The sequence below is a fragment of the Aristolochia californica genome, unplaced genomic scaffold (assembly GCF_029961685.1).
Source record: "Aristolochia californica isolate CCGP_79_NKW_82.1479 unplaced genomic scaffold, dmAriCali1.0.hap1 SCAF_5, whole genome shotgun sequence".
In the NCBI taxonomy this organism is placed as follows: domain Eukaryota; kingdom Viridiplantae; phylum Streptophyta; class Magnoliopsida; order Piperales; family Aristolochiaceae; genus Aristolochia; species Aristolochia californica.
In genome coordinates, this window is record NW_027182214.1 from 2,619,948 (window position 1) to 2,645,750 (window position 25,803).

At 34.5% G+C, this 25,803-nt stretch overlaps 3 protein-coding genes across 4 annotated transcripts; 1 reads left to right on the top strand and 2 right to left on the bottom strand.

The window, feature by feature from the left end:
* Window positions 1-184: 184 nt before the first annotated feature.
* LOC137965775 (transcriptional adapter ADA2-like) lies at window positions 185-7,804 on the bottom strand. Of its 2 annotated transcripts, none has more exons than XM_068812117.1 (13): window positions 7,599-7,804; window positions 6,245-6,300; window positions 5,631-5,809; window positions 5,249-5,314; window positions 5,045-5,170; window positions 4,585-4,660; window positions 3,599-3,662; window positions 3,395-3,441; window positions 3,050-3,175; window positions 2,735-2,957; window positions 2,285-2,495; window positions 1,388-1,735; window positions 185-593 (listed from the first exon to the last, which is right to left on the bottom strand). In XM_068812117.1, exons 1-13 carry the CDS (start codon window positions 7,649-7,651, stop codon window positions 384-386), a joined length of 1,785 nt encoding a protein of 594 aa, XP_068668218.1. In that variant the 5' UTR covers window positions 7,652-7,804; the 3' UTR covers window positions 185-383. The 2 variants fall into 2 exon arrangements, with proteins under 2 accessions (XP_068668218.1, XP_068668217.1); XM_068812116.1 differs by having other exon boundaries at window positions 2,717-2,957.
* A 12,016-nt stretch (window positions 7,805-19,820) lies between these two features.
* On the top strand, window positions 19,821-20,912 carry LOC137966597 (serine acetyltransferase 1, chloroplastic-like). The gene has a single exon (XM_068813272.1). The coding sequence runs from the start codon at window positions 19,892-19,894 to the stop codon at window positions 20,861-20,863; it is 972 nt and encodes a 323-aa protein (XP_068669373.1). The 5' UTR covers window positions 19,821-19,891; the 3' UTR covers window positions 20,864-20,912.
* Window positions 20,913-21,098: 186 nt separating this feature from the next.
* Window positions 21,099-24,598, bottom strand: LOC137966553 (uncharacterized). The gene is made up of 5 exons (XM_068813215.1): window positions 23,891-24,598; window positions 23,531-23,749; window positions 22,002-22,097; window positions 21,771-21,878; window positions 21,099-21,526 (listed from the first exon to the last, which is right to left on the bottom strand). The coding sequence occupies exons 1-5, from the start codon at window positions 24,476-24,478 to the stop codon at window positions 21,326-21,328; spliced, it is 1,212 nt and encodes a 403-aa protein (XP_068669316.1). The 5' UTR covers window positions 24,479-24,598; the 3' UTR covers window positions 21,099-21,325.
* Window positions 24,599-25,803: the final 1,205 nt, after the last annotated feature.

Sequence of the window (25,803 nt, forward strand, 5' to 3'; positions counted from 1 at the left end):
AACAATCTCTTATCTTTTGGACTTTTTACTCCATAAAACACAAAAAAGAACAGTAAGAAACATGGGTTTGGAACAACAAGTGATGCTAACAAATATATGATGGCATATAAGTTGTAGAAGCCCTCAACAAAATGCAGAGTCTTACACTACAGCGGCTATAATTCATCATTCAGAAATCATAATCTGGATAAAAATTGGAAAATTGAACTCATGCAGGAATTCCTGATCTGTACATCTGGGTTCTCGATTTCAAGTTACTCATAATATAAAGGTTCCAGCTTTCTCTCAAATTATGAAATTATGCGAAGCTTTCTGAGTAAAAACTTATGAAAGACATACATTAAGGGGTGGACAAGGTGGAAAAATTACTAGCATGATGTATATCAAACAACAGGGGCATCTTCACGTTTAACAAACCCTTTCTTTATTACCATATCGTATACTCGATCGACTTTGCTAGCATCAACTTTGAAAAACCGATAAGCATCGGATTTCTTGGTGATGGTACCTTTGTACATCTCCAGGGTTATTGTCTCTTGCATCTTTAGATAATGTGCAGGCAATAATCTGCTCTGGCAGCAAAGATTTTGTTCCTGATAAAACATGAAAATCAAACATGTTAGGACTCTTTAAGGAGTTGGATTATGTTGTTGTTTAGCGTGCTGTTATGCAGTCGAACAACTAATGAATCCTCAGATTGCCAATCTGTTTGAGTTCTACCTTAGAAGTCCACAGGCCCACACAGTGGTGGCATGATGGTAAATAAAGAGTCAAATCATACGTTTAAAAAAAAAAGAGTCATCTCATAAAGATAGCACTGATGTAATTAATTCATGATTATGTCTCTTATTCACTCTTACTAGGGTGAAGGGTATTCTTATAATATTAGTACTTTTGATATCTATAAAAACAACTTAAGGGGGAAGGTTTGAAAAAGTCAATTACCCCCTAATCTTCTTCCTCTTTTCTCAAAATTCGTCACTCTTCCTCTTCTCCTCCTAAAATCTTCTATTCACAACTTTTTTTTTCTTTTTTCTCACCCCTTAATCCTCTTCTATTGTGATTATACATCATGTAATCCTAAGTTTCAACAGCTTTGCAAGTAGGCTTTGAAATAGTTTTGCCAATATTAGATTTCAACAACCAACTAGTTTTGTTAAGACATTATTTAATCCCAGCCATCCAGTAAGACAATTTCAAACATCTATAGGCAGCTATTGTCATTTAAGATCCATCATTATTAACAAGCCAAAACTACCGTAGGAATAGTCCAGGCACCAAAAGATTGGTCCCCATCAAGAAAGAGCAGCTGGTATATGCAACTTTTAATCACATATCAAAGCTAAAAATCAAATCGTCACTGAGGGAAAGAAGTTAGGTGCCTTACGGATTCAGATAGTAGATCAGCACCCGGAAGTCCTGTGATATCCCACTCCTCCAACAGTTTACTCATCGCCTGTGCAGGCGTAGAAGACGGATCCTTGCTACCAGACTCCAGCCCCAATTGACCCCCCTTTGCTTTAAGGTGGTTATCAACAATGCTTCGTGGACTCCCATCAGATTCCACTTTTTCTCTGTTAGTAGGTCTGTTGGACTTTTGGGCCACTTTGCCAGTTGGAACAAGTGAGCTACCATCCTTTGGCTTTCGAGCATTCACTTCCGACTCTTGGGGTCTTTTTTGAGCTTCATATCTAGCTGCTTCAGCAAGTGTACGACAACCAGCTGCACGGCATTCCTGAAAAGTGGAAATGGAATCATGGTTGTTGACAGAAGGGCTTATCATGCTAGCAGAAGAGATAGTCACAGAAGTAACTAAATAACTGCAAGGGTATGAAACCACTTAAAAGACTTCTATTAGGATTCATAAGATATGGATAAGTATGCATACGTGAACAAACAGGCCAAATATGTATCCATGAAGATGAAATACATGATCAAGGAATAAAATTCATAATTTCTAATCACAAAGAGTAATTTTAGCCATTAAGAATTAAAAACAACATTTATAAGCTGCAAAAAATATGTCACACTATATGCACTTGATTGCAAATGAGGCACAGTAGCTGGATTCTGATAAAAGAATTTCATAAAGAAGTGGAGGAGAACGCACGAGACGCATGAGAACACATTGCTGACACACCGTAAGTTAAATGTGTGGTCCAAAAAGAACAAAAAATGAAGGTCAAACAGAAAACCAAAATTTATTGATAAAAATATCATCTCTTCATTGAATTTACAACAGGCAACTGTTATCCCTAGAGTGAAAGAGATTTTGCAGATATACCTGAAGTTCTTGAATTCTTTTCTGAATATTGCGTTCAGTAATTAGACCCTGCACAAAAGCTTCATGCTCTTCCTGCGAATGATAACGCATAAAAACCTTGCAGCGCTCGTAGAGCTCTCGTTCTTCAGGTGAGAGCCCCTTCTCAAAAGTACTAGGATAAAGCAACTTCCTTTCCAGAATAAATTCCTTTCTCCTCTTTCTCTCATCAAGCCTGAAAAAAAGTTCATTTGTTTATTTATTCATTCATTTATTTTTGGATCCGAAAATCATTGAAAACAATGAAAGACAAAGTCTGCAGGTTCACACGGCAAAGCATCTTCTCTGTTTGTTTGTGTATTATAATTATATGTTTAAGTATTTGTCACTATAATATATAATCATTGGCACAACACACAGAAAGTAAATGCTGCACTTCTCAAACACAGTGCTTACATCATACTGAGAACTTGCCTTGATAAGTAAATATGTAAAACTCGTAGCTTCAGTTCTCTATCAGTTTCAGAGTCATTATCCTTGAACTCCATCTCTGCAAGTGGCTGCTCTGCATCATTATCATATTCAGGGTCAAACTCCTGTCTCTTGGGATTGTAACCACTTAAATCAGTCAAAGACGGTCCTTCATCTACTGAATATTTAGGTTTCTTCCCTCCAATACTGCGATCTATTTGGGAATCTGACATAGAAAAATGATCCATGAATTCAGTATTAATAATTAAAAAGAAATCAGTTATTGACAATCATGTGCAACACATGCATATAAAGTACCTTCAGCTGTTGCCACACCCTCTAATTTGATTCCAACCAGTGCATCCTTAGACTGCAGCACATTTGATGTTTTTTTCACGGCACTGCAACCTATGCCACTTATCTTGGACTCTCCAGAATCTCCATCTAATGCAATAATAAAAATGGGGTAAATATGCTCAAAATAACTTTCTAAGAGAAACTTGGATAAGTATGCTGCATTTGCATGCAATAAACTAAACAAATAATAGTGAAGCATGAAAGAAGATGTGCTCCAAAACAAAGAAAAAAAAACAATGACAATAGCAACCCAACAAGGCTATGGCGATGATGATGCATATAAAGATAATGTTATCCCTGACCGACCTGCAGTCAAGCTACATGGTGAACGTCCAATTGAGGCATCTTCAATCCTATTGAACATGTCCAACAATATTAATGGTAAAACATCAAAACGAAGAAATGATATGATAGTTAATAGCAAATGTGCACTTAAAAGTTAACTGCAACAACTTTTTTCCTCCTCAAGAAAGAAAAAATAATAATGACAAAATTTTGTAGCCCTCATACTTGATTCTTGAAGGAGAAAATGGAGATTCTGCCTTTGGAACTAAATCACCAGCAACAGGATATCCTAAAACAATAAGAAGTAAATTGGAGAAGTATTACTCACAAGCTACCAGCATCAGAACAAGAATGAACTTAATTAATAAGAATCCATTCTAAGGAACTACCTGTCAAGAAACAAATAAAAATACCATGGGAGTTTGATAATGAAATATGCCCCACTACACTATACTATAATGGATCATGGAAAGACATATAAAGTGATGCCCTATACGTTCATGAACAGAGATATACAATAATGGACCATGCAAAGATGCACAAGATGCTTCCTATAAGTACATAAACTGAACTATATGCATACTATGCAAAGTTCTGTAACCATTTATAAAAGATGACTTTAGCTACAGAGCAGAAAAAAACAGTTTTTCTTTTACTACTCTCTAGTTTACAACTCACACTAAGATGTTGGTGCCAACAAATCAGGTCAAGAAACCAATAAAGCAAGCAGCAGCATCCCATTGAACTCTTTGAATGTGGTGCCATCTGTCAATTTTGGAGCTTGACTGCAAACATCTTGCACGGAACAGACACTCCAGCAAGAATTACCTTACAATTCATCTAAAACAATGAACCTGTCCATATGTGCATGATTTGTGTAGTTTCAGGTAACCATGTAGTGTTTGAATGAGAGACCACTGATTCTCTCCTTCATCTTTTATTTATTTATTATCTATTTATTTATTTTCAAATAATCAGAGTATTGTTATAACTTGTAAGATTATTTCAAACTTTAAGGAGGGCTTTGCTTTGATCTAGCAAGCATACTAATGTAAAACACCTTAAAGGTGCTCTAGACTGATTATAGGAGGGCGTCGTGTTCTTTATTTTCCATGAAAATTTGTCCATATATAAGGTAAATGATGCAAAAAACAAGTCAGGTGGTGAAGAGTGAAAAAAACCACACACTTTTCCTGCATCACTTGCCATACCTTTTTTCCCTTCTCCGTGTCCTTTTGCCATAGCAAGAAGCTCCTTTCTGTTTTTTCCAACAACATGAGACATGTCCTAGACAATGCAAACAAAGTGGGAAAAATGGCATGTAAACATAAGTGTGGTCCATATCTTTATTTTAAGAGTACAAATAACATAGATGCCGGATCCTGTGCTGAAAGTCAGATCCATATTGGAAACCAAATATGAATCTCATCCACACAAGGACCCTCAATCCTGCAGTAATCAATAGCCTACACAAGGTAGTTTTCCAATCTTCAATTCACTCAGAAACTGGATCATATACTAAACGGGATTTGAAATTTAGACAAATCGTTTATCCAATCATAATGGCTAAATGCATTTCCAGGAAGAAAATTTAACAGTACAGCAACAGTCAATAGTATAAAGATGTGTACATGAATGACCAATCTGAACCAATATTGTGAATAGTTATACCGGAAGAGGATAGCAGGGAGAGTTCAAATATGCTGTTGTATAATGGTCGATACATTGTGCTTTGCTCTTGGTACCAACATGCTCAGCAACTTCTGCCCAGTTCCCCAAACCATACATCTCAATTCCCTGAAATACGAATTCATTAAATTTATACCTTTGAGGCATTAGTTAATTAGAACAGTGCCAATAACATCTACCACATACCTCCAAAATCAAAATCTCTTCGTCTGCATTCCAATCAGGATAAATAAGGGGGAAAGACAAATTATCCTGCACATAAAAGTAGAACATGAAAAATGCGTAGAAGAACAAAATAAGAACTCAATGGATGAATATATCTGACTGCTCTAGTAAGAGCTCGAGTCCCATATGTTACAGTCAGTCACATTTCAAGTAAAAATTGTTGTGAACAGAAATTTCTTGTTGCTTTTTTTTGGCTGCAACAGCAAATTCAAATTTCTTTAGCTTTCTTGTTTACACCATAACTTTTTTGCCACCGGGAAAAAATAAGAAATTAGCTCCTAAACCAAGTACAAAAATAGATCAAAGATCTAACATGTAAATAAATTTTCTGTAAATTACTAACCATAACTCGATAAGGATGATTACTTTTATGTGGAGTAACTTCAGCTCCCACAGAAAAGCACTCAACACAAAGATCAAAATCAGGACATTTGGTGCACTTAATACGAATTTTGCCCGATATGTCCTTGTTGCAATAGTTGCAATGGAATAGAGCTTTTCTTCCTTCATTTGTTCCTTGACCTGTCACCACAAAAGACCTTCGTTACTTACAAAGATGACTAACAAATGAAGCAGAGATCAACATAATTTTCTGCTCACAATACAAGGATCCCCTCAACTAATAAAAAAAAAAAAATCTGTATTCACCTGCTGGAGTTAAGTGGCCTTGTTCATCTGGGCAAGAAATTAGCTTCTAAAATAGGATGATACATGCAGGTTCAGTAAACACACTCCAGATGTATATCAACATGGAGATAAATGACCTCTACTGAGATATCATATATGGAGATAGTATCTTCATAAAGAAAGATCTTGGCTGCTATTAACAAAATGGTTATACGAAATTGTGATATGCATAACAATCCTTTAGTGATCAACAAATACAAAGCAGGTTCATTACAAATTAAATCACATATCATATGAGAATAAAATATAGGTCTAACTCTAAGTACATACCTGTTGCAGCTGTCTCAGAATTTTCCCCACTGGAAGCGACCCTTCTTCTCTTTGATCTATAAAATGGAGAAGTTTTCAGTGGTTAGGAGGGATGGCAGTAGATGGGACAACAACTGAAGTAGGATTAGAGAAGATGTTTGTTTAGCTTAACACAGTTCCAGTTTCATGATCTAATTTGGGGCTTATCAAATGAAACATAACCAAACATTTTGACAGATGACCACACAATCCTGTCTTCTTCCATACCTAATTTAATTGCTAAGAATAATAACATTCTTGATCATCTTTTTAATTTCATAAAAAGACAAGAAACTGATCCATTCCGGAATGAATGATAATGATACAATAAGGAACAAAAAGCACATATATGGCTCCTGAGAGGGTACAAGGTTCTCTGCCTCAAGGAATTGTATAGACAGCTTCACTTCTGAATCTCTGTTTCAAAACTTGCCTCACGATGAAATACAGCCATCATACGCTTCCTAGCTCCCAAGTAACTTAATTATACTAATCAAAGGGAAAATTTGAGAAGTCTCTAGATAAGCAGTGAAGAAACTATTAATTCTAAATTGTCCAATATAGGGGAATATTAAAAATTATAGCCAATGAACCATGCAAAGAAATAGAAGTAACTCTAATAGTAAAACTAACTAAAAGTGAATAAAAAAGCTAGCCTTTTACTTCCATGAATGAAGGAAACCTAATAACAATCATTACAGAGGAAAAAAAAAAGAAAAAAAATTATTGCGCTGTCCATTCGTGAATATGAATTACACAGAGGAGCTCCAACCTTTACTGAACAAACTTCACTTCCTCATAGCAAGCAAATTGTTCTAATCTATCCCATAACAATTGCCGAGTCACTTCCAAAAATAGGATCCAAAGACTTTTTACTATCATTGATTCAATCAACTAAAATTTTGATCAACACCCTCCATTAGCACTAAGCAAGTGAACTCAAGCAAGAAGTAGATACTGCAGAATGAGTGAAAGCCAAAAACTTTCAGCAACTCCAAACCAATATTTCCACTCAGACAAACTCAACCTAGCAAAAATGTGCATAACCCATGCCCAAGCTACAGCGATAAAGCTTCCGCAGCACCGCGAAAAACACAGAAATTCCAAATGCGCATACTCCACACAAACACATTCCATATTCGCATTTCATACAGAAAATGGCCACTTAGTGATCCATCAAACTTCCAAACTGAAGTTTCTACCTTTACAACGAGTAAAAAATTTAACATAAAAGACACCAAACCGCCTCAAATTTCAAAACAAAACAACACCCAGAAAACTCATGAAGGCCCACAAACCGAAGAAACAAACGGATCACAAACGGGAAAACAACGACCTGTGGCTTGGATCCTCGTCGGTAGAGTTATGAACCCCACGAGATCGTCCCATCAGGCTCCACTACAGGATTCTCTGAGAACCCTATCTACCGCATCGTATCCACGCCGCTCGGCTGGAAACCCTAGAATTCTCAGCCAGTGCCTTTCCCGGTTGCCCCCCCGCCTCGGAGGAGGACGACCCAGCTCCGTAGGTCTACGAATTTCAGTAGGCCTACGGCGTAAGTTAGACACAAGCCACCTATTGAGGATTACTGTCAGAAGAGCGCAGCAAGTGAACACGGATAAAAAGTAATAGCTTGGTCCGTTCTGTGCCCTTTGAAGGGCATTTTAGTAATTCCCTCTCTAGTCTACTAAAATTTACTGTTCACAACTGCTCATGCCCATCAGGCCATCACCACTTAGAAGCCCTAGAAATTAAGTAAGAGCATTTTAGGTTTTAGGTTAAACATGTGAGACAACTAAAACATATTATCGATAATAAAGTAACAAAAATATCAAAATTTATTTTATCAAATTAACCAATTCGTAATTCGATCCATTTATTTGACCTAAAACTAACCTAAATTATGCATCGATTTGATTAATAATCGAGTCAGGTTTTGAACAAGACTCAAGTATTAGTATGGGGGTCGACCAGATCAAATCGAACAAGACCTAGGTAGTACAAGTTGATTAGATCAAATCAAACAAAGACTGATAAATCTTATTCTTAATGACTTCTTAATGATAAATCTTTTGCATGGGTAATTGATAGTTCTCATTATAATCTCCTACCAATGACTTTCTATGCTATTCTCATTCTTAATGATTGATATTCAAATAATAATAAGCTTGCAAGAGATTCAATCTACTTCCACATGCATTCACTTTGAAGGAGGAAATGAGAAGTACTTAAGAAAAGTTCCAAAAAAACAATAGTTAAAAAAATGAAGTTATAAATAATGGAAACTTATATTAGGGTTAAATCAAAGTTTTCTTTTTTTTAGGATAAAATATAAAAATCGCATGGCTAGAGTAATCACTCACTCTGATGGATCCTCCATAGACTGCAAAAGTTTTTATCCTTTCTTTTGTTGAGTTTACTTTCTCCTATGCCTGCAAGAGCTTGAAAAATATGAAGTTAGGAAAGAAAAATAACTCTTCTTCTTTGGAAGTACCTAAAAGAAGGAGAATACGAGAAAAAACAAGAAGAAGAAGAAGAAGATGACGCTTTCTAATGACTTGTGCTTGTGTGGACAAAACAAACCAAACATGAAAAAGAGGATAAAAGAGGAGAATAGTAGTGTTGTCTTTTTTTTCTCCAACAATGGCTTTTCTTCTGCTCTCGGAGGCTTCTGGTCCTCCGTATTATCTAGTATTCTCAATAGGTGCGATGTTGTCTTTCCATTTTTGATTTCCTAAAAAGATTCTATTTTGCTGTAATTTTGGTCGACATTAAATAGCTATGTCACAAATTCAATACTTAAGATTTTGTTTAAAAGAGGCGTTTGAAATTTTAATTTTTTTTTTCATGCTTTCAAATTTTTGTTATTTGCCTAAGCGATGACCCTAGGTATCAAATAATATAAAGTTTAAATCTATTTAAGTAATGAATTTCATGGCTTTGATTTTATTAGGTTTAACTTTGAGAATGAGAGACTGTGTATAAAATAAATGATACATATATAAAAATATATATATGAACATAAATATAACAATAATAAGCATTATATACTACTATTATACATATATAATGCTAATAATATTAGTTGATGTTATATTATAGACGATCTCGTAAACAACATGGTTAGACTATTTAGTACTCTTTATTTCAAACGCACAATAGACAAAAATAGGGTCACAAAGTTTAGAATAGACATGTCAAAGTGTCATTGTTTAATTCCCTTGCAAAGGGAGTTAAAAAAAGCAAGGTGTATTAGCTTAATTAATTGAGTTTTTATATTAAATTATTAATTAAAATTTTCCCCTAATTCTTTTAAACTTTTGGGTACTTGACTTACCGACACTACAAATTCATAACCTTTTTTATTTTTTGATTGAAAGTATAAATACCCAAGATACATACAAGTCTTGGACTGGAAGACACTAGATTGGATAATTGATAAATGATTCAATTCAAATGTAGTTAGTAACATCTTTGAAACAAAGTTAAATTCAATTAGTCTACTTGTGTAGGATACATGCTAAAATTGAATTGTGAATCAATTTAACACAAAAAAACTTAGAAAACAAAGAAGAATGAAATAAAGCCTAACCCAAAAGTAGAATAAATTTTTTGTTAATTTCAATTTGAAAACCATAGTAAGATATTTTTTCTATCTTTAGTCTCATATCTATTATCACCTCCTACAACTCAATTTCCTATTAAAGTTTAGCTATTTAACTCAAGTAACCTACTAACTATCACCAAGCTCTCCTATGATAGCATGATTTGTAACTACTACATATGAATAGTTTGGGTTGAGATCCAAGTACATGCACCAGAGCTGATAGCCAGTAAAATTTTCTAATAGTAGATCTTTGTAGTGCTACTCTTAACATGATTTTAGTTCTTGCCAATTACAAATTCGTAGTATTTTAACATTTATCAGCCTATTAAAAGCGGAATTAGCAGCAGCTAATATTAAATTTCTATCTTCGGATTATTTTTTATCAAACTGTAAAATAAATTTTCTATACCACAATAAGCAACTTGTTCATAAGTTTGTTATCTTACCCTCTCTCTTATGTAAATTTCTCAAATAGATCATTCAACTATCTAAAAAAATCTTCATCTTCATTTAGACTCATTATGTTGGGTATTTTATTTAGTAAATTTGCTCTTAGAATCAAATATACCTAGTGTTGAATATATATAGTACGAGGTAACAAGGAAACAAATGTTCAAAAACTTACCACTAAATTCGATGTTGAAGAGCAGGTATGGGAGAGTCTTATATGACTATCACAATAAGAAGTCTCACATAGCATAAATTCATATGGTGGAGACTTACAGGAGTCTTTTGGGAGGAACTCTTGTGGAAGTGTCTCACTTAAAAGGTGTTTTAGTTATTTTAGTCTTCTATTCATGTTTAGTTGTTTAATTATTCTAGGACTTATATTTAAGAGTTAAGACTTTAGGTGTAACCGGGACATGGGTAGATTATTTTTAATCTAATTATACTTGCTATTATAAATAGAAGCTCATTTTACTCAATTATAATTAAGTTAGTGAATTATTCTTCTTTCTTCATAAATTCTACATAGTATCAGAGCAAAGTTTATTAAATATACTAAATTTTTTCTTTATTGCTTTATCTTTGTCTCTTATTGTTAGATTAGGTTCAATTTTGGTCTATTCAATTATTAGTGTTTATTTAGGTTTTCTTCATTCTTTCTCCTATATTGATTTAATGGCCATTTGATTACTCCACCATGAGTCTTGTCATCTAATCCACGACCCTTCGTTAAAGACTTCGGTTTCTTTTTTTATGAGAATGTGGGAACCACGATGTCTGCAATAATAGATGAAGAGGTCTGACTCAGGGCCATCTGTAGCTGCATCTTCACTCGACTACGTATGAGTGGTTCTCTTCAACATCACTAGTGAACAAGAAGGTTTATTCCTGTTGTGGGTGGCGTCTTGTGATCGGCTCTATCAGAATCCATCTTCTTCTTCACTAATCTAGGACTTTCCGACTTTGATAGGATTCTTCCCAGGAAAAATTAGTTTCAAGTTAATATTGTTAGTTAGAATGCAACAAACCTTTAGTATAAAGCATAATCGATCAATCTCTATAGGCATAATCATTCATACATTATGCTAATAGGCAGGCTTAGAATACATCACTGATCAACCCCTTGAGCATGATCCATCATACAGAATGTTGCAAGGCACAAGTTATAAAACATGATAGATCAACCCATGTAGGCATGATTGAGCATCCAAAATCCTATCAGGCAAGTGTACAAAACATACTAGATCAATGCTATAAAGCATGATCAATTATTCTGCTACTACAAAGTGTGTAAAATGCTTTGATCAATACTTTGATCTATCGTGAGGCCATATGAACTCCAAAATATAGGTGTTGGGAGGCAATTGATCAATCAATGGAAAGGTAAGATCAATCAAACTCCTTGTGCAACTTTTTTTATAACGGTCTAAAACGGTTAGTTTCGCCAATAAACCTAAAAATGTGGACCCAAACTAGTCCCTAAGCAAGCAATACACATATAATGGCATACTAATGCTTTGAAGAAAAATTTTTGTGCTTAAACTTTTGATTTTGCCCTTCATATAAAACAAAACTAAATTTGCAAAAAAATTCCAAATTGTTTGCATATCTTCTTGACATTCCTAGTTTCATCAAGCTCTACATACTTCATTCCACATGCTTAAAGGTTAGAGCTTGAATCTCACTAGGAAAAGGCTGTCTCTCTAAAAAGAAGGTGTAAGTTTCATTTTCTCTTTTGTATTTTTACATTCATTTGAAAGAGATTTTCTAAAACCTTGAATCTAGAAAGAAGTGCCCACTAGAGCGAGAATCAATTGGGTGTGTGAGCTTCCCCAATTCAAAGGCGTCTTTGGGTTATATGTGGTTTTTTTTTATCAATTAAGCCTAACCCATCTAATTCTTGCTTTGTGTATGCATATAGCTACAAATCTCCGTCTTCAACCTCTGGATATGTACAGGTCTGGTTCATCACTTAAAAGATAAAAATTATTTTAGATCTTTATAGGACCCATCAAGTCATTACCTGATTAATGTGAGTAAGCTCGGATCCAACCTATTTTATTATAACCCTGGCCAGATAAGAGTCAAATACATTAACTAGCGTTTAGATCGCCTTAGCGAGGTAAAGTTTTGCCACTACTGCTTCAAAACTTCCAAACTGCTTCTGTGAACAAGACCTTTTGGCTTGATTCACAAAATCTATTATGCTGCCTTTCTTCTTTGACCAGAACCCATCCATTTCTACTCTTTCAGACAAATTCGACAATTTTTGACCAACCCTGGAAGTTGGAACCTCCCTCGAGTTCAGTTATGTAACTTCATGCACCGTTTCTTTCTCTGTCGTTTGGTACGTAAACACAAGAAAGAGACGCCTTCACCGCGTGCAAGAACCAAAAACCTCAGAAGCACTGAACTTAACTACAGTCAAGCTTGTTCACTTTCTTATTTATTTATTTATTGTCGTCACCTTTTTTGACTGGAGTCTCCGGCGGCGGCGACGCTTCCTACGTCGTTTTCTGAGTTTGATTTCACGTATTCTATTCTCTTTGTGAAACTTGACAAGATCGAAAGCGGAAGATCGTGTGATGCAGACAAGGAGGCAGGGGGGGTTTCTCCCCCTCCATACATCGTGGGGTTTCTCCATCCTGTGAAAGAGATAGGGGAGAGGGTTTCTTCTCTAAAGGTTGTGGCTGAATAATTAAATAATTAACTAAATAATAACTAATTGAGAAATTAGTTAAAAAATTAACAAAATGAGCACTTAATTAACCAATTACCAAATAAATTATTAATTAAAAAATTTATAAATAATATTTAACCAATTAATTCATAATAATTACAGTGTAATAAAAAATAGTTTATAATTAATATTAATTAATTAATTATTAGCTTATTGATTGTCTAATCAAATAAATAATTAACCAATTAATTAATCAAATAATTAACTAATTAATTAGCTAACTAAATAAATAATTAACCAATTAATAAAAATAATGATTATTTCCTTGACGTTTACTCAAGTAGGCCCTACCAATCAACTAATCTTATAAATTAAAATTGAGTGCTCATAAATAAAATTAAAAGAAAGTGAAATAATCAACAAACACAACATAATAGGAGACAACAAATTTTTGTTATCGATGTTCCTTTATTAGTAGCCACTGCCAAAGACTCTTTGCTTGGAATTTTTTTACTAATAGATATATTAGCTGAAATTCTACATAAAAGAGATTTCGACTCTCTTTTAAGCCACATGTATGCTCAATACATGAATACAACTATATTCTAGCTCTAGCAAACTCTCCTATCTAAATTTCTTGACTTTGGATCAATCGTGAGAAGAAACAATGTAAATACAAAAATAAAAAGAAAACTTACACCCTTGAAATTTGGAGAGACAATGTTCTCTTTGAGATTTTCAAGTTTCCAACATTTGATGCACAAGAGATGAGTATATGAAGCTTGAATTGCTATTATGCACGGAGAATTTGAGAGAGATAAAGAGTTTTTACAAGTTTGTAACTCTTTTATTTCAAAAATGGGTTTGTAAAGGAATTTCATATAAAATTGGTGGTTGAATGCAATATAATGCCAATAAATGAATACATTACTCTTCAACAAATGTTTGGAGGGTATTTATAAGTTTCCCTACCAAACTAGTTTTGTTTTGCATGTTTTTAAAAAGTTACAAAAAGTGTAAATCGACTATTGGAAAGTTATGATTGATCAACCATGTATAACGACTACATTTTTGTGATTTCCAGGCTTGTTGATCGATCGAGCCATCAATTAGTTAAATCCTCAATTTGTAAAAAATGGTCGATTGATGATCATGCTTTAATGGGATGGCTATGCAGTGTTCTGGATGATCTATCATGTTTTATAGCTTAATATTACAGTTCTTTGTTTGATTGATTATGCTTTATGTGCTTCTACCAAACTACATTTCACATGATCAATCAAACCCATATAGGTTGATCGATCATGTTTTATGTCAGATTATGAAAGTTTTGAGTTTAAGCATGATGATGATGTAGCTAAGGGGTTTTAGAAGTTTAAAGCTTTATAATGCATTGGTTAAACACGATTTCTGGAAATGACAGGTCCTATAGCACTAAAACGCTGGTGTACCTTAAATTCGGAGTTTGGTGTTATCTTCTTTACATGGGAGTTCTCGAGATATTTCTATGCAGTCTGGATTGTATTCTTCAAATCTTCATTTCTTTGCTTGTTGGTGCTTCTTCAAGATGACTTGACATATGGTTGAACTCAAGGTTGTGCATTGAGTTTTGTCGGTTCTTTGTATCTCTTGAAGGAGCTGCATCTAAGATGCTTGATTACAAATATTAGTACCAACGTAGTTAATATTTGCTATCATCAAAACATAGATGGAGGTCAACCTAGGTCAACAGAAGTTAGCCTCTTCCCTATGTAATTTAGGTAGTTAAAATTTTTACTGTTGTTTTGATAAAATTTTATGTTTTTATGTAAAAAAGGAGGTATTGAGAATTTTTTTGCGTAACTAGTCATTAATTAATTCACTAATAAAAACTATAAGAAAGAGCAAAGTTGTTAGTCCCAATATCTCCATTGAGATAGTTTTGATGATAATGAACACTTAAAATACTAATGAAGTGCATTACGTATATCTTGCAACTCAAAAAGGCCAATTTTTTTTTTTTTTTGGTAGCATACCTGTTTGATTGGCTACAAACCATTTGAATAGCCCATACGAAAATAGAATCAAGCTACTCATGCTAGAAAGCATATCATCCAAATGCTTAACAACCCATGTGCAACTGGTAGGAGACAGAATACTTTTTGTTGAAGACAATTCCTCCAAACCTTTGAACGGTAAAGCCAAGAAAGGCCAACGGAGAAAAGAAGAAAACATGGCCCTATAAAGAAGGCCATATGATTGGACAAACACTATCTGAATGAACATGAGACAGAAAAATTATTGTATGTTCTAGTTTGGCTAGCCGAGTAAATGTCCATGTCAGAGTGGTTTAATCCACTCTTGTAGGCGGTAGTTTTCCGTACCTAATAGATTGGTCTTTTGGGTATATTGGCTAGTCGTTGTCATGGTATCAAAGCTGGGCACGCCACATCCTGCGTTCGAATCCCATGAGAGGCGGTCAAGAATGGGCGGGGTGGGTATCATAGTCGTTTCATCCACTCTTGTAGGCGTTAGTTTTCCACACCTAACAAATCGGTCTTTTTGGTGTATTGGCTAGCCGCTGTCAGTCCAAACGAAGAGACCAAGAAGCGATTTATGAAGACCCACCAACTAGATTGCTTGGGTTCCATTGATAGGAGAGAGAAAAGCCTCTTTAAGCATTCTTTTGGTGGGCTATCCGAACATCCAAGCAAAGGAAACCAAACTCTGAGAAGAAGAAGAGGCATCTAAGAGCATTTGACTGGTCCCTAGATATTTGAACGACCTGTTCCAAAAAGATTGTGGAACAAGAATGAATACTTTAATTTGGGTAAGATAGGTATCCAATACTTATAAATTAGTTATTCTAAGGTGGAGAAATTCTTAAGTGTTTGTACAAACACAAATATTATAACTAATTTTTTCATTTTTTCCTATGGTGGCACAAACACTAAAAAACCTAGTCAAAGGGATTTTTTCTAATAAAAAAATTAATCAAAGAAAAAAATATTTTCCCCTGTCATTTTATTTCGTTATTGCGGCACAAACAAACAGTCCATAGAGAGAGAGAGAGAGGAGAGAGAGAGAAGGGAGGTGATAGAGAGAGAGAGAGACATAGAGAGAGAGAGAGGAGAGAGAGAGGAGAGAGAGAAGGGAGGTGATAGAGAGAGAGAGAGAGAGAGAGAGATTTTTTTTGGTCTTTTCTAACCAGTCTCTTTTCTAAATCTTTCTTTAAGTCTTCTGAGCCCAAGTGGTGGTCTTGTCTGTCTTTTTACTTTCCATCCAAGGTGATAAGGTTCTGGATAAAAAAGATGTATTATAGAAAATAAAATGAAATATAAAAAGAAGTTGAAATATAGAAAGTAAAATGAAAAATAGAAAGTAGGATGAAAAATAGAAAGTAAAATAAAGTATAAAAATGAAGATGAAATATAGAAAGTAAAATGAAATATGAAATATAGAAAGTAAAATGAAATATATAAAGAAAGATGAAATATAGAAAGTAACATGAAATAAAGAAAGAAAGATGAAATATAGAGACTAAAATGAAATATAGAAAGTAAAATGTAAAACAAAAAGAAAGATGAAATAAAAAAATGAAATATTGAATGAAATTGGAAATATGGAAAGAAAGATGAATTATAGGAAGAAAGATGTATTATAGAAAGTAAAATGAAATATAAAAAGAAGTTGAAATATAGAAAGTAAAATGAAAAATTGAAAGTAGGATGAAAAATAGAAAGTAAAATAAAGTATAAAAATGAAGATGAAATATAGAATGTAAAATGAAATACAGAAAGAAAGATTAAATATAGAAAGTAAAATAAAATTTAGAAAGAAAGATGAAATATAGAAAGTAAAATAAAATATAGAAAGAAGGTTAAAATAAAGAAAATAAAAAGAAATATAGTATGAAATATGAAATATAGAAAGTAAAAAGAAATATATAAAGAAAGATGAAATATAGAAAGTAAAAAGTAATATAGAAAGAAAGATGAAATAAAAAAAATGAAATAATGAAAGAAAAGGGAAATATGGAAAGAAAGATGAATTATAGAAAGAAAGATGAATTATAGAAAGGAAAATGAAATATAAAAAGAAGTTGAAATATAGAAAATAAAATGAAAAATAGAAAGTAAGATGAAAAATAGAAACTAAAATAAAATATAGAAAGAAAGATGAAATATAGAAAGTAAAATGAAATACAGAAAGAAAGATTAAATATAGAAAGTAAAATAAAATTTAGAAAAAAGGATGAAATATAGAAAGTATAATAAAATATAGAAAGAATGTTAAAATAAAGAAAGTAAAATGAAATATAGAATGAAATATGAAATATATAAAGTAAAATAAAATTAAGAAAGAAAGATGAAATATAGAAAGTAAAATAAAATATAGAAAGAGGGTTATAATAAAGAAAGTAAAATGAAATATATAAAGAAAGATGAATAATAGAAAGTAACATGAAATAAAAAAAAAGATGAAATATAGAAAGGAGGTAAAATGAAATATAAAAAGTGCGAAGATATTTAGAAAGTTAAAGGAAATGTAGAAAGAAAGATGAAATATAGAAAGTAAAATGTAAAACAGAAAGAAAGATGAAATAAAAAAATGAAATATTGAATGAAAATGGAAATATGGAAAGAAAGATGAATTATAGAAAGAAAGATGAATTATAGAAAGTAAAATGAAATATAGAAAGAAGTTGAAATATAGAAAGTAAAATGAAAAATAGAAAGTAAAATAAAATATAAAAAGAAAGATGAAATATAGAAAGTAAAATGAAATACAGAAAGAAAGATTAAATATAGAAAGTAAAATGAAATACAGAAAGAAAGATTAAATATAGAAAGTAAAATGAAATTTAGAAAGAAAGATGAAATATAGAAAGTAAAATAAAATATAGAAAGAAGGTTAAAATAAAGAAAGTAAAATAAAATATAGAATGAAATATGAACTATAGAATGTAAACTGAAATATCTAAAGAAAGATGAAATATAGAAAGTAAAATGTAATACAGAAAGAAAGAAGAAATAAAAATAAAATAAAAAGAAATATTGAAAGAAAAAGGAAAAATGGAAAGAAAGATAAAATATAGAAAGAAAGTTGAATTCTAGAAAGTAAAATGAAATGTAGAAAGAAGATGGAATATAAAAAGTAAAATGAAATATATAAAGAAAGATGAAATATAGAAATTACCATGAAATAAAGAAAGAAGGATGAAATATAGAAACCAAAATGAAATATAGAAAGAAGGTAAAATGAAATATAGAAAGTGTGAAGATATTTAGAAAGTTAAAGGAAATGTAGAAAGAAAGATGAAATATAGAAAGTAAAATATAAAACAGAAAGAAAGATGAAATAAAAAATGACATATTGAATGAAAATGGAAATATGGAAAGAAAGATGAATTTTAGAAAGTAAAATGAAATCTAGAAAGAAGTTGAAATATAGAAAGTAAAATGAAAAATCTCTCTCTCTCTCTCTTTCTCTTTCTCTCTCTCTATCTATCTTTCCATCCATCTATCTATATCTCTCTCTCTATATTTCCATCCATCTATCTCTCTCTCTCTCTCTCTCTATCTTTCTATCCATCTCTCTCTCTCTCTATCTATCTCTCTCTCTCTCTATCTCACTTTATCTTTCTATCCATCTATCTCTCTCTCTCTCTCTCTCTCTCACTCTATCTTTCTATCCATCTCTCTCTCTCTCTTTCTATCCATCTATCTCTCTCTCTCTCTCTCTCTCTCTCTCTCTCTCTCTCTATCTATCTATCTATCTTTCTATCCATCTATCTATCTCTCTCCCTCTCTCTCTCTCTTAATGATAGAGATCCAGAAAAAGTGGAACAGTTATAGGCATGCAATATCCATGTTTAAAACATGTGTTCGAGATATATCATCTTTCTTTCTATATTTTATTTTACTTTATATATTTTATAATTATTTATGTATTTCATTTTACTTTCTATATTTTATCTTTTTTTCTATATTTAATTTTAATTTTTATATTTCATCTTTCTTTCTGTATTTAATTTTACTTTTTACATATTATCTTACTTTCTATATTTCAGTTTACTTTCTATATTTTATTTTACTTTCTACATTTCATTTTTCTTTATATATATCATCATACTTCTATATTACATTTTTCTTTCTATATTTCATCTTTCTTTCTATATTTTATCTTTCGTTCTATAATTCATCTTTCTTTATATATTTCATTTTACTTTCTGTATTTCATCTTTCTTTCTATAATTCATCTTTCTTTCTATAATTCATTTTTTTTGTATATTTTATTTTTCATTCTATATTAAATATAATATAGTGTCTAAACGGTGTTTGAGAGAGAGGGAGAGAGAGAGAGAGAGAGAGAGAGAGAGAGAGAGAGAGAGAGAGAGAGAAGGGAGGTGATACCTCTCGCCACCCTTCTGCCTTCTACGTGATGAAGAGTGCATGAAGTTGGTCAAAGGAGCTACCGTTTCTTGTGGTCGACGTTAAGTTGTCACTCACGACAGCCATGACGACTTCCTCCCCGAAACTTCCCAAGTTCCAATCATCTCCACCGTCCATTCTTCTGGCCCCACTTCTAGAACTTTCCTTCTCACCGATCCAACTAGCTCTGAATCAGAAGTCAACTCAACTCAGTCAAAAAATCATGGGATCAAGAATTGTGGCATTTCAACACCATGTGTGTCATGGGTAATTTTGTAATTTCACATTTAGATAATTTTGTAACGGTTGCTCCATCTTTTCTCCGACTCTATATATTTCCGATGAATCCCCATCTCAGAGGCCGCGTTCCCCTTTCCTTCTTCTCTGCATTTCTCCTCTCCTGCTCTCAAATCGGTAGTGATACTACTCTTCAGTGCGTATACCTTGCAGAGGACCTGACCCGAAAACCTGCTCGGACGTCCATGGCGACTTCCGTTGATAATTCGAGGATTGATGCTTCGAAGTGCTTAGGCGATATCAGTAGCACCTACTGGAGTATCTCCAGACCGTGTTTCTCCGACGTTTGCCCTTCCGCTTCGTTTTTAACGCAACCCGATAGGCCGGAAGGAGGGGGAGGAGCGGAAGAAGATGTCTGGGATATGATTCGGGAGGAGGCTCAAGCTGACATCGAGCAGGAACCAGTTCTGGGTAATTACTATGTGTCCACAATTTTGTCACATAATTCGTTGGAGAGAGCTCTAGCAGCCCACCTCGCTAGCAAACTCAGCGGTCATCATCTGCCCGGTAATATCTTCTTGGAGGTGTTTCTGAGCTTCTTTAGTGGTGATCAAGAGGTGAAAGGGGCAATCAGAGAGGATCTGAAAGCAGCCAAGGAACGAGACCCGGCCTGCGTCAGCTTCGTGCACTGTTTGCTCAATTTCAAGGGATTCCTCGCTTGCCAGGCGCACAGAGTCGCTCACAAGCTCTGGACCTCCGGCCGAAGAGTCATGGCCCTCCTCATCCAGAACAGGGTATCTGAAGTCTTCGCGGTGGACATCCACCCAGGCGCGAGAATCGGCCGAGGCATCCTGTTTGACCACGCGACGGGGGTGGTGATCGGGGAGACGGCGGTGATCGGGGACAACGTCTCCATCTTACACAACGTCACCCTCGGAGGCACCGGGAAGGTCTCCGGAGACCGGCACCCCAAGATCGGCGACGGGGTTCTCATCGGCGCGGGCACACAGGTTCTGGGCAACGTGCGAGTAGGGGACGGGGCGAAGATCGGAGCTGGGTCGGTGGTGCTGAAGGAAGTGCCTGCGCGGACGACAGCGGTGGGGAACCCGGCGAGACTGGTCGGGGGAAAGATGAACCCAATCAAATTGGACAGCATCCCCAGTTTCTGCATGGACCATTCATCGTTCATCAGCGAGTGGTCCGATTATACAATCTAATCCGAATCGAATAACTGTGGAATCGAGAGAATCTAAGTTCTCTTTGGCTCTGTTGAACCCTAGAAAATAAAAGAAAATAGTTTCTTTGGATACCTATGAAAAATAAGAGAGGCAACAAAAGAGAAATTGTTTGGATGAATATGGAAAAGAAAAAATAATTTTTTATTTAATTCAACCAAGTTAGAAAAAATATTTGGTCAAACTCATGATAGATACTTGAATTTTAATCATTTTTGTTTTATTTTTTCGATAAATTCAAGAACCCTACCCTGTCTCCTCCTGCTATTCCAATAAAAATTCTCTTACAAAATAGGCCGACACTGAGAGATGACTTTGTACAGGATCCTTTTATGCTTTCTGTCGATAACAATAATATTGTTCAACTCAAGAACAGATCATACAACACCCAAGAACAAAAAAGACAGATGGATGAAATGAAGATTTTCTCATAAGTCACAACCCTCACAGGCTCAGAATTCCTGAGAATTGTACATCATCTGACTTGTTGGTGGCATGAACACTGCTTCGCTGACTTGGCTTTTGGCAGGATTCTATACTCTTGGAGAATCTCCTGCCATTTGAGCCAGAGGAATTACTGGAAAATTCTGTAGTATTTTGAAACAGCACTCCAGAGGGTGAATCATAGTCCGTCTCCTTATATTCCTGAAAAGTTGGAAGCAATGGGAAGGTTTGTTGGTCGAACCCAGTAAATAAAGCGGGTGATAGTCCAAGATTTTTCACCCCATGAGAAGGATCAAGGAACAGACAATAACAGTTTTTGGCAAAAAAAAAAAAAAAAGAATCGAATAGAAGTTTCTAACTTTTAAAAGAAATGTTCATTGCCGACACCACAGGAGCAGCTTCAATGTTTTCAGTAAAAGAATCATAATGGCTAATGAGTTATTACCCTGGATTTTGACTTGAGATAGTGAGGAGTCAAACAAGGATTCAAATCCTTCAGGAACATTTCCTCTAGGCTACCTCTAGGAGTTGTCGGATCGCCTGAACTGAATTCCTGCATATTTCAATAAATGCAAACTAGTAAAACAGATTATTACATATGAGAATGTAATAAACTATGTTGAAGCACATCGTGAAAATGAGAAAGCAAGTTTGACATGATCTTAATATATTTTACCAAAGAATTATATGTCTCTTGATCATATACTGGTGTCCTTGGAGAGCTGATATGGTCATTGAAGCATAGTCTTGCTGAAAACTTGTCTGCTTTCACCTGTTGAAAAAAAAAATGGAAACTTAAATCGAAGACGTGATGATGATCCAAAAACTTTATTTATGCAAAAAATGAGCGTGAGGACAATCCTAAGAGCTTCTGTCAATTACTCAATTTCTATCTCCAAAGCTCCAGTGCCTTGGTCAGGTCACCGGTAAAGGATCTTTTCCTGCATGACTTTGCTTACACATGCTAAGAAAGATCTATACAGAAGAATTATAAAAGAAGTTGAAGATAAAACCATGATCTTTAGTTGGAAATTTTGAGGTTTGATTTTCCATCAATCAACACAAGAACACTTCAGTTTTCTACGAAGGAAAGGTACATTCAGGAGGACAAAATCAAGTGGTTCAGTTCATCTAATTTTACTCGCAGAGCAATCTCTTGTCAACACCTCTCAAGTAGCAGCTTCGAATAGCTTTTATCCCACTACTGAAGGAGGGCTTAAAGAAATCAGTAGTCCTAACATTTACCGACAGAGAATCAGACTATGAAGAATTATTTGTTGTGTCTTTTAAAAACAGGTAATTGAACCTAAACATAGGTTTGCCCATGCTCCAAGAAAGGTGGAAAGAAAAGAGCATTACTGACAACATAACCTGCCTTACAAAGATAAATGCAAGTGATGGTTCAACATTGAGTGAAAAATCCAGAAAGACTTTGGGAGGTTCTCATTTCCCTTATACATTTAATTTTTTAAACACTTCTATTTCTATTTTACTTATTTCAAAGCCATACTTTACTCACTAACTATTGTTTTCTAAATCCATAGAACTTACAAAATCTTAACAAAGTTTATGGATTTCCCTCAACACACCCACCACTCAATGATGTGAGGAGACCTGTATAAATCAAATAAAACATTTGAAAATGAATCTACCGTTATATCCTGAAACTCTGGATGATGCATATCATGCTTACAAACAGACAGCTTTGCTTCTAGAAGGCAAAAAGAGAACCAACCAATCATTTTTTTTCTTATTCCTAAAATTGACACCTTTACACTTCAAGTTTATCACTGAGACTACCACTCTCAAAAATATAAAGAGTGATTATCATTTTGTCCCATCACTAAAAACTTTGATTGCTTGAATGCAAAATCAAGATCTGAAAACTTCATTTGCCAAAAGAGATTCTTTGCTAACAGAAAGGGAATTAAAATCTGGAAATGGACCATCTATGAGTTTATAAATTTGTATATTAAATGGACAACATGCTTTAACTAATGTTAAAAGATAGCTTACAAATGGTGACAGTAAACCTAAAATTTAAGATTTTGAAATTGTTTATGACCCAATTAACGCTCTGTAAGTTGTTCAATAAAATTTTGAGTAAACCCATCTTGCTCTCTCCAAGATCCAGGTATACTTTAAACTTTCTAATACCCAACACAGATGAACAAACAATTAGTAGATGGAGGTCAACCACTTTACCTCAGCTAGATCCTCTGCAAGACATTGCATCTGTCCCGTGAGGGACGTGACCTGCCTTTGAAGAGTGGGAATTAGTTGTTTTGCTCGTTTCAATTCCGAACCCTGCTTCTCAAATAGTTCATGAAGTTGGGAATTCATAACATCGGGGAACAAAATTGCATCTTTTAATGACTTTATTTCTCTTCTCTGCTTCAAACACAAATCCTTCAACTTGTCGACCTAGATAAAGTCAAATAAAAATAACTTGTCGTAAATGACGAGCTTATTGAATACTGATGAGAAGTAAAAAAAGAATAAAAAATTGATAATAGCAAAATTCTCATTAAAATAGTATTACAAGAAAACACAAAAGAGATTTACTTCTTTGGTTTTCTCCTCAAGCATCCGGCGTAGCTCCATAATCTCCTCCTCGTACTCCTTATTCTGATGAAGGAGTTCTCTCTCACTCCTTAGCACCATTCCCAATGTCCTAGTGTTCTCCTTCACGTCTGACAAAGCCTTATTCTCATTTCGGCCCTTCCCAGGCCCTACAGCCTTCTGAAACAGTTTCTTAGGCAGCCCGGCAAAGTTCGAACCTTTCCCCGCGGGCGTCAGCTTCTTCAGATCCTCCTTGATAAAGTCGGCCGGCACCACCAGCTTCGGTTTCGATTTCTTCTCCATCAACTTCTTCACCATGGATCCAAAATTCGGCTCTCCCTTCTTCTTTCCCGGAGCAAGCACATCCGCAGATTTCGTCTTCGCAAGAATCCGAGAAGAATTAGAACTGGGAGACGGATCTAGCGTCGGCCTTTGGCGGGTGCTGGAGCTTCCGATGAGGCGTTTGAGCGAGGAAACATTCTTGGTGGTAAGTTTCGAATCGGAAGGGGAGGACATATCGGATTGCTGGGAGGAAGTGGATGAGCGGCAGTCGAAGGAGGCGTAACGAGAAGAGGGCTTGATTGATGCCATCAGAAACACGAGAAGAGAAAGATCGGAAGGCTCGATGAGAATCACAGGAGAATTTTCACGAGGAAACGGGAAGATTTTAGACAGGATTTAGGTGACGAGCAGAGGCGAGGGGAGAAGAGAGATGGCGAAAGCCGAACCAGTGACGGGGGGATGGAACCATTTTAAGCGGTTTCTTGATTCAAATTTCAGGGAAGGCGCGATTACAAAAGAAAGTTTTGTAGCAGTGAAGACCCGGTCGGGTCCTATAGCCGGAAGGCCCGGTACATAAGAAAATCTGGCCGATATGTATCCGATTTACCCGATATACCTACTATCAATTGATTCAGGCTGATATGTATCATGAATCCTCTACGCCCCTCACTAGCTATGTATTAATGTGTTAGTTTACACTTTAAATGTCTCAAATGGTAGGAGAGGTACTATAAACATCATGTAACAATATGTATCAAGTTTTGAAATTTTTGGTACATATCTTAGTAGGGGTGTCAATTTTATCCGACTACCAGATTTTTAATCCATCGTTTATTAAACGGAATGAAAACGGAAGAAAAAATCTTATCCATAAAACACAATATGAGAGAAGAAAATCACTCCTAGCAGTATAATAAAGCTTTATACACCAATCAAAACGGTCATAGTCTGAAACACATTCCGCTCAATTTCAAAAAAAAAAAAAATAGTCCCACTTTAGGGTACAACAAAGAGACTAATAACTTTTTGAGGACAACTCAAACACAAATCACCTCTTCGGTGATTGGACACACTCTTATGTGTTTTAGATAGTGGGTCTAGGAATTGCTCTGAAGTAATAAAAATACAAGATAATAAGCTAAAGAAATTATAGAGAGACAACTATGTAATACTTATACTTCCAAACGAATCTAGAATGTGACATTTTTTTAAAATAATCTAGGGGAGACTATAACGGTAGAATTGAAATAACTTAACAAATTTGACCAAGTATGATTTTTGGGGGGGGTGAGCACAAATTTTCACATATGACAATGCAGAAGATACACGACCAAGTAACAAAAATCAAAGTAGGATATCATGAAATGATTAAGACTTTGGTAGAAGATAAATTTGTCTAAAAAACTAGGATTTTAGGAGAAAAGGAATTCAAATCACGTGGAAAGATAATATGAGAGAAAAAAAAAGAAAATGAGAGATTTTTTATAGAACTGACCTTGAGTACTTCTGATATTGATATCTGCTACAATATAGCTCAGTATCGCAAACAATTTATTGATCAAGAAACTATAATCGACGAGTTAGTCCCCCTCCCTCCCTCAACTTATCCAATTTGACATGAAATAATGAATTGG